The sequence below is a fragment of the Henckelia pumila genome, chromosome 4, assembly GCF_033568475.1.
Source record: "Henckelia pumila isolate YLH828 chromosome 4, ASM3356847v2, whole genome shotgun sequence".
In the NCBI taxonomy this organism is placed as follows: Eukaryota; Viridiplantae; Streptophyta; class Magnoliopsida; order Lamiales; family Gesneriaceae; genus Henckelia; species Henckelia pumila.
Genome location: NC_133123.1, coordinates 66,204,910 through 66,214,307, shown reverse-complemented (window position 1 = coordinate 66,214,307; position 9,398 = coordinate 66,204,910). Strand labels below are relative to the sequence as shown.

The window sequence follows — 9,398 nt, the reverse complement described above, 5'->3', positions numbered from 1 at the left end:
ATTGAATTTTCACAGTTCTTCATGCATTCAAATTTGATTAGAATTACGAAAGATTAATCTGTCAATATTTGAATATGTTTGATTGTTCTAAAAATAGACCTTTGAACAAGATAGGAGAATTCCCGTAATTTAAGATTAAATCTGAGTCCTGAATCGGCTACATGTTACATGATTTGTTCAGTACCTATGTCTGTCTTGGTCGTTTTGTTTTAATTAAATTTTCTTTTCAACTATTTTAATTCTTATTTCTTAATCAATTTTTATTTTAACTTCTTATTTTATTTAAATCAAATTGCTTTTTATGATTTTGTCTAGATTAAGCTAAATAATTAAATCTTGAGAATTGACAACAGTCCCTGTGTGATCGATAATTGGACTCTCTATCCATTTTACTATTACTTGACCTAGTGAACTTGCTAGTTGATACCGATTTAAGCGGTCAGTATGCTTCTTTGAACATAAATTATTTTCTTTAGTTAAAAGTATTACTTCTTTGGACAAAATTATCAATTTTACGTTGAAAATATTAGTTTTTATGTTAAAAATATTATTAACGTATGCACATTATACAAAAAAAAATATTATTTATTTGGTCAAAAATATTAGTTTTTATGCCTGAAATATTAGTTTGTTTTGTAAAAAAAAAGTAATATACTGTATGTTTATTTGACAAAGTATTTTTTCTTTGGTCAAAAGTATTACTTGTTTGGACAAAAGTATTAGTTTTCCTGTTGAGAGTATTAGAATTTATGTCAAAAGTATTACTTTTAATGTATTTTTATTTGGCATTAAAATTATTATTTTTTTTGGACATTATTATTATTTTTATGTCAACAATATTTTTTATTTCTTTTTATGTCAATAGTATTATTTCTAACGTACGCCTATTTGACATAAAAGTATTGTTTTTTTAGTCAAAGTATTACTTTTCAGGTGAAACGTATTACATTTCATGATAGAATTATTACTTCTAATGTATAATAATTTGATATAAAAAGTATTACTTTTTTTATCCAACAATATTACTTCTTTTTACAAAAGTATTACCTTGTTTGTTTAAAATATTACTTATAACGTATGCGTTTACATGTTATGTCAAAACTAATTCATTTACACCCCCTGTGAAAAGTTTAAAAGGCATAAAACACCCTGTGTAAAATTAATAGCATGTTAGACCCTATGTTTTAAAAAAAATAGCATAAAAACCCCTATGAGAGGGTATAAATGTGCCCGAGTTTGTATAATATAGGGGTGAAATGTGCTACATTTTAAAAAACTGAGGGATGCATTAGCCTATTAATATTTCTTAGGGGGTTTTATGTCTTTTAGACTTTTTACAGGGGGTGTGAATGCAATTAGCCTGCTCATTTGACATAAAAAGTAATATATCTTTATATTACAAGTATTAGTTTCTATGATAAGAGCATTATTTTTTATGTAAAAAGTATTAAATCTGATATATAATTTAAATAATACTTTTGAAATTTAAGATAGTACTTTTCATGTGAAACGTGTTAGTTTTTATGATAAAAATGTTAGTTTTTATATGAGAAATACTACTACTAACGTATGCAAATTTAAATACTTTTTACGTCAAAAATATTAATTTTTATGTGAAAAGTATTAGTTTGTATCATAAAAGTATTAGTTTTTTATGCTAAAAATATTAATTCGATCATTTACTAATTTGACATAAAAAAATGTTGCTTCATGCGGGACTAGCTACTATGTATATGGGCACACCTTCAGAAAGATCAAGATACGAGTTAGATTTTCAAGTCAAACAAGCTGGTAAATAGTTAATAACAAGCTTCATGCAAGTATAACTTCATGCCCTTCTTCTCTTCCCCTCATACGGAAAACCACAACAATGACGACTACAATTGTATCGCGACCAGATGCGATTAATAAGCAAAAATGGATAGTTGCGGAAAACAAGTCAAAAACCATATCAAACATGTATCTACTCAGAAGTATTGATGGTATAAGATCAAGTTCAGCCGACCCCTCGTGAGTAAAATTTAAAACGAAAGGGAAAAAAATGAGGAATGATCATATTGGATGATGACAAAGCCTTAGATGCACCAATAATTTGCTTACATCAAGCATTCAAGCTAGAGTTGTATTGAAATATATGGAAAATTGAGAAAGTTGAAATTTGAAAAAAACTTCATGGAGTGCTTGGTATCAATTTTCAAGCACAATGGTACCTCAGAAATGAAACAAATCAAAACAATGTTTTAAAAGCATTATTTAAATTGTATGTGAAGTCACGTACAAAATTCACAAATAATCAGGTAAAAATGATAAACCGAATCCATTACAATAAAACAATTTCTCATCTCCGGAACATGTGTTAAATTTAATCTTACTGTTAGTTAATCTATTGCTTTTCCAGTCTCAAGCAGAAAAATGAAACTGTTTATATTTTTGCTCCAAACACAAATAAAAATGCAGAAAGTTTGGAAATGCATGAGACGATCGACGCTCCTGGTATTCCATCAACTCTCAATCCAAGAAGTCCTTGTTTATGGAAAGGGCAACAACCACGTACAACCTTGGGAAATGCCATGAGGCTCTGATCTTGGCATATCAAGTTTTATTTAAAGGATTCCTGATTGAATATGCCCTGATATGTTCAACACCACGACTTCTTGAAGAAAAACTAGCTAAAGATGTCTAAATATCTTATATTTTGATAAAAAAATTATAACATCTTATACTGACCACAGTACATACATAGGACTATAAAACTCATGCTTCTAAACCTCTATCATAATTATCATAACAATATTTAAAAATACAACAATACTACCAAAACACACGGAGTACCTGTCCAAAGTTTAGCTAAAATCAGAACAAAACCACATAAAAACACGCATAAGTATCACATAACACTGCAATTTATTAACATGTGAATTAGTCACATCAATCCACCAAACAACCAATGGCAGAGGAGTTTTCTCATCGATAAAAAAAAATTTAAGAACCTGTGCAATCCAGTCCCTATGGAATAAACAACCCCGCTGATAAACTTTTTTTGCCAAGATGAGATTTGTTTCAAGAGCAAACTCATATGCACTCCAGTTGTGTTCGGGTGCATAAATATTTCAAAATGCTCATCCCTGTCTAAAGAGAGTAAATCATTTCCGCATGATATCTAATATAAAAACAAACATATTGGAGAAGGCGAGGCAGGAAAAAGAGCATGCAATTGCCTTGGATCCGAAAAGTAGGGCTGTTGGCGGAACCGAAACTCCTTGGGCACAGACCCCTGTTACAGATTTGACTGCCGTTGGTGAAGGGAGAGGAACAGTGTTGTCTCTCAAGTTAGACAGATTATCTGATTCTGTCTCTGGGTTGACAGTTGTGGATCCAAAGGGTTACCTGACAGATTTGAAGAGCATGAAGATTGCTAGTGATGCAGAAGTATTTGATATAAATAAAGTTAGGTAGCATCCACATGGCTGGATTGCTGCATCAAGGTTGGAGGAGGTGGCGGGGAAGATTACCGCAGCTCAGCAGATGATCAAGAAAGGGTGTGAGGAATGCCCAAAGTCCGAGGATGTTTGGTTTGCCAGGGGTGTGAAGGCAATCCCAAATTCATTTAAGTTGTGGATGCAGGCCGCAAAAATTTGAATAAGAGTATGGTTTTGAGAAAAGCGCTTGATAATTTGCCGGATTCTGTGCGGCTTTGGAAGGCAGTCGTCGAACTTGCAAATGAGGAAGATGCGAGACTGCTGCTGCAAAGGGCGGTGGAATGCCGCCCCTTGCATGTCGAACTTTGGCTAGCGCTTGCTAGATTGGAGACTTATGAAATTGCGAAGAAGGTGTTGAGTAAAGCAAGAGAGAAGCTTTCTAAGGAGCCAGCTATATGGATCACCGCTGCTAAATTGGAAGAAGCCAATGGTAATACTGCTATGGTCGGAAAAATTATTGAAAGGGGTATTCAAGCTTTGCAGAGGGAAGGCCTGGAAATTGACAGAGAAGCATGGATGAAAGAAGCGGAGGCTGCTGAACGAGCTGGTTCCATTGCAACATGTCAGGCTATTATTCACAACACTATTGAGGTTGGAGTAGAGGACTTGGGTTGCTGATGCTGAGGAATGCAAGAAGCGAGGATCCATTGAGACGGCAAGGGCAATCTACTCACATGCTCTCACCGTCTTTTTGACCAAGAAGAGTATATGGCTTAAAGCAGCACAGCTTGAAAAGAGCCATGGAACTAGGGAGTCTCTTGATGCTCTACTGCGAGAGGCAGTTACATACATACCACATGCTGAAGTTTTATGGTTAATGGGTGCCAAAGAAAAGTGGCTTGATGGTGATGTGCCTGCTGCTCGAGGGATTCTTCAGGAAGCATATGCAGCAATCCCCAATTCTGAGGAAATATGGCTTGCTGCGTTCAAGCTTGAATTTGAGAACCATGAGCCCGAAAGAGCTAGAATGCTTCTTGCAAAGGCTAGAGAAAGGGGAGGAACCGAGAGAGTCTGGATGAAATTCGCAGTCGTTGAGAGAGAGTTGGGAAACACTTATGAGGAAAGGAGATTACTAGATGAAGGGTTAAAGATCTTCCCTTCATTCTTCAAACTCTGGTTGATGCTAGGTCAGTTGAAGGAATGCCTGGGGAACCTAGAACAAGCAAAGGAAACATATGAATTGGGCCTTAAGAACTGCCCCCACTGTATTCCTTTGTGGCTTTCACTCGCACGCCTGGATGAAGAAGTAAATGGTCTGAGGAAGGCTCGCGCTGTTCTGACCATGGCCAGGAAGAAGAATCCCCAAATTCCTGAACTCTGGCTTGCTGCAGTGACACAGCGGCATCCTTTGGGCTGCTTCAGTCGAGATGGTTCCTGAGTCTGAAAGAAGAACCAAGAGCAGGGATGCATACAACAGATGTTCGGGCGATCCCCATGTCCTTGCAGCGGTGGCAAATTTGTTTTGGCACGAAAGAATATATAACCTTGCAAGGGTTTGGTTCAACCGAGCAGTTACTCTTGCTCCTGACGTTGGGGATTTCTGGGCGTTGTACTATGAATTTGAACTAAATCATGGTAGAGAAGAGCATCAGAGGGATGTATTTAGCAGATGCATCGCGGCAGAACCGAAGCATGGTGAGAAATGGCAAGCCATATCAAAGGCTGTGGAGAACTCTCATCTGCCGACTGAGTCAATCTTGAAGAAGGCCGCGGTTGCTGTGGGAAATGAACAGTGCTCTAAAAATCGGCCTAGGCGCTAGGCGCCGGCATCGGCCTACCAAATTGAAAAGGTGTTAGTCGGACCAGCCTAGGCATCCTTGGCGCCTAGGCGCTGAGAAGACTTTTAATTTGGGCTTTAAAATTTTTAAATAAAATCAAATGTAATTTTTTTGATCAGCTTGATGAAGTTTGCTAATACGGTTGTCAAACTAGAAGATTTTGTCCTGAATTATATTCATGGATTGTGAACCATATTAAAAAGTGCTGTTGTTTTGGGCACGCTTTGTCACAAGTTTGTGGTTTTGTTGTGTTGATTTCATCGTTGGCTATTTGGTACGGGTAAATAAATCAATCTGTCCAGATGCCTAGTGTAGTCCTAAATGTGAAACATGGAGTAATAGTTCAAGGTTTAGTTCCTTCCGGTTGTGCGGACTGTTTACCAATTGATGTTCCAGATGTTCGCCTAGTTTACATTGTTCCCTTACTAATAAGTTGCTGATCTAGTACCTGAATTTTTGTCTTTCTTACCATAAATTTTCCTTGGAAACTCTCATGCTTGTTTGGTGCCACTCAACTAACAGTAAAACAAAAAATAGTTGATTGATCACAATTAAAAATGTTGTGTGTATATTTCTAATCTTCCAGTGGTATCATCATATTTTATGGATAATTACTCCTTCAACTGTAGTTTTTACAGGATAGATTGCAAGAATGATGGAGAGTGGATATCCTCTGCTGCGTGATGCTCGATGCTCTCCCCATTGTTGTGCACTATCGACTGGTCAAACACGTGTATGAAATTTATTCCTCGCTTTCATGAGCAGAGAAACTTGAAAGTGATTTGTCTAAATTATTTGGCTCTGTCAAATGAAGAATCTGCGAGTTAAAAGATGCCAGCGTAGCCACAGATGATGCTAAAAGTTGTGCAGTGAGAGATATGATCGGATTAAGGTACAAACACTTGAGCATGGTCGACAGGTTGTAGACTAGATTCCTAGTAGATTCAATTTCCTGCTAATGTATTAGGCTGTTAAGTCTGAGTTTTTGGAATGAAACACCATCATTTTGGATATTCATATGCATTTAGTTATAGTCATAGTTTTTAAAGTAAAAAGGCACTTACAGAACTCATGGCGCACTTCAAGTAGCCCTTTTTGCCCTTGCTCGAAATCCCATTTCTTATTCAACCTATCATACTATTTGATCAACAAATAATCGAACTTTGGCTCAAGTTTGCTATAGCTCTTTGATTTTACTACATTTATGAAAAATAGCAAATATGTTAAACTCAAGGGTTCACGATAAAAATAACGAGAGTTCGAATTCAATGTTAAAGAAGACTGGTTAATATGTTTTGACAAATAGGCACTTTGGTACCTAGCTGTGTTAAGATTGCCATGTAATTCAAAATAGTAACTTTGTTTACATCACGACCACAATACCTAAATTAATTGTTGGACTATCCGTAAACTAGTAAATATATTTTATGTCTAATAGTTTGTAATATTTCTATTACTTAATATAGTAAATTATGTTTTATGAATTTTCAGGTTTCATCTAATGTCATACAGAAAAATATCATGTTTACGTCGTGTACTTGCAGTGGTGCTTTTGATTTCTGAAATTTGCGCTGGTAAGCTTTTACTATGGCTTTATCACTAATTATCTGGTCATTAATTCTTTTTTTAGATTTTTATGAATAGCAATGAATCATGCTAATGTAGTTGACGACTTGACGTTAACGTAACTTCAAATTATATATTTTTCGCTGCAAGTATCTTTATTGGGTTAAACATATTTTGTTAAGCCCATGCAAGTCTACGAGTGTTATTCGAAGAATGTGGTTTTTACTGCAACTTTGAGTGTCTTGCAATTGGCTTTTCTGTTTTTTTTTTTTTTAAAGATTATATTTCCCTTTGCTCTGTTCCAGTCGCTGCTGTTTATGATGGCTTAAAAGGATTGGAGGTGTTGAAAGGGAGCCCCGAAAACATAGACCTTATTTTGACAGAAGTTGAGCTGCCATCAATCTCTGGATATGCTCTCCTAACCTTAAATATGGAGCATGATGCCTGCAAAAACATTCTGGTTATAAGTATGACATCTGGCAAAACTCAAATTTGAAATAATTTAATTTTGTGGTAGAGTAGGCTTAATCCTCGTATTAATGTAGTGATGTCCTTGCAAGACTCGATCAGGTACTGCTTACAAATGCCCGTCAGGAAAAATGAGTTGAAGAACTTGTCTCAGCATTTTTGGAGTAAACAAGCGGTAGGATCAATTTTTATATCTCAAACATATAGATTTGTTGAAGTTTTAATTAATAGATTCCATAATTCCATGTATTTTTTTTTCTTGTTTCCTCCTATGCTTTTAGTCGAGTAGTGCTGACAATGATGTTCCAGATGAGAGTGTCGTTCAACATAAGGTCGAAGAGACAGCGGAGAAAAAGGCTAATGGCAATCGTTCATAGCATGCATTCAGAGAAATAGGCAAATCATGAGTAGCTACTGAAACAGAAAGAAAAAAAGAGTCATGTATGGGGAAGTATCATTCTGTTGTTGCTGGCAAGTATTTGGGTTTCTTGAATTTGTTTTGTAAAAAATTTCCAAGATTTGTTTGAAGTTATGTGTAGATATGAACTTCCAAAGTTAATTTGGGTAAAATGCATATTGCCCCTTTTTAAATCTCAAAATAGCAAATAAATCCTTCCGAGTAATAAGTAGGATTTTAATCTCCTCTCAATTTTTTTTTGTTTGTAAAGATGCTCATGCGTCTTGCAAAAATATTAATGTAATTCTAAACTATTTCTTGTATACAAAATAAATTTTCTATCATGCGTACAATTCATAAAATAATCAGTACAAATGAATATAAATCATATTATTTTTTTTCTATTAAAATCAAGTTATTATTTTTTTCTATTAAATTCAAGTTGTCGTGTGTTAATCTTATTTCTTTGATCATTTTATAACGTCAGTATTGTATTTTAAGCGTGAAAATATTTTTTTATTAATCTAATGACAATTTTTATGTATTCACACACATAAGATGTAAATTATACATTTCCGAAAATATTAAAAGTGTGTTCAACGATCTAAATTTTGAGATTTGTATGTAATTTCCTCAAGTTATTTTGATGTAAGATAACTGTTTGTACCTATTTACTTAAGAGGCTAAGGTAAATAATCTAGGGTATATTTGCCTAAAATTCTCGGCTATATTTTGTTTTGTTTTTTTTGGTGAATCAGTGTTTATTTCAGATTTTCATATTAAGAGCTCTCTTGTGTCAAATTTTATCTTTAACTTCTCATAGCACTTAAATTCATATTTTATGTTAAAAGCTAATTAACTTTTCCTAACCATTGTTGATAAAACCGAGTGGTACTGTGGGACCCCGGGGCTCGACTACAACACGACCAGCAACTTTGAAATCTGAAACACATTTTTTTTAAAAAAAAATTAAATGCTACATAACTAGCGTAGTTGCGCTCCAACACAAGTCTAGTCTAGGGCAGAAGCGCTTCTGCGCTAGCAAGTGGATCAAACATATATTTTTGCTTTAAGAACTCGTACAATACTCTCCATGGAGTGCTTAGAGGTGAAGAGCTAAAAACGTTGTATAGCAGCACATCCTAGCATTCAAAATTAAGGAATAAAATAAACTAGAAATGAAATGGATGTGAGTTGCATGAAAGACAATTATTGACAAAGATCTTGATTGTATCCACCTTACCAACACCATACCACGGATTCCCTTGTTTTGGACAGAAAAATCAAAGAAAAGATGCTGAATGTAAGGACTACAATATCCAAAGAAAAAGTCATGGAATTCACATATAATCATCAGGATTACCTGAAATTCAAGGCCCTTGCACTCCACTATAGTGAGAATAAGAGCCCGACGACCAATATATTTAGAAATTCCTTTCTTGCTGAATCATCGCGAACTAATATGACTTGCTCAGCACCAAAACCTACTTGTTTCTCACTCCCACTTCCGCTGCGCGCGTCCAAAAATTATAATAAGTGAGTTTTCATTGCTGCCAGGCTCTAGTACAACAGGTGGTTCACCATATAAACAAGTAGTCTCAGGAGCCAATGCATCAACAGATAGTGGGAAAAAATGATAGAGAAGATCAATGACAATCTGCGCTAATCTAAGAACTCCAGCATGAGTACGAAAATTCTGGCACATTCTAA

The 9,398-nt window shown here is 35.1% G+C and overlaps 1 protein-coding gene and 1 pseudogene across 1 annotated transcript; both read left to right on the top strand.

Moving 5' to 3' along the window:
* The first annotated feature begins 2,917 nt into the window (after nt 1-2,917).
* On the top strand, nt 2,918-5,319 carry LOC140866699 (protein STABILIZED1-like; annotated as a pseudogene).
* A 1,852-nt stretch (nt 5,320-7,171) lies between these two features.
* LOC140894755 (two-component response regulator-like APRR5) lies at nt 7,172-7,773 on the top strand. The gene is made up of 3 exons (XM_073303360.1): nt 7,172-7,290; nt 7,369-7,466; nt 7,573-7,773. The coding sequence occupies exons 1-3, from the start codon at nt 7,254-7,256 to the stop codon at nt 7,666-7,668; spliced, it is 231 nt and encodes a 76-aa protein (XP_073159461.1). The 5' UTR covers nt 7,172-7,253; the 3' UTR covers nt 7,669-7,773.
* The last annotated feature ends 1,625 nt before the right edge of the window (nt 7,774-9,398 follow it).

Excerpts from the sequence above, each read along its gene's own strand:
- LOC140894755 (XM_073303360.1), top strand. The coding sequence starts at position 7,254 with ATGGAGCATGATGCCTGCAAAAACATTCTGGTTATAA. Across the intron at positions 7,291-7,368 it reads CAAAAACATTCTGGTTATAA|TGATGTCCTTGCAAGACTCG; the intron begins GTATGACATCTG and ends GTATTAATGTAG. Across the intron at positions 7,467-7,572 it reads ATTTTTGGAGTAAACAAGCG|TCGAGTAGTGCTGACAATGA; the intron begins GTAGGATCAATT and ends CTATGCTTTTAG.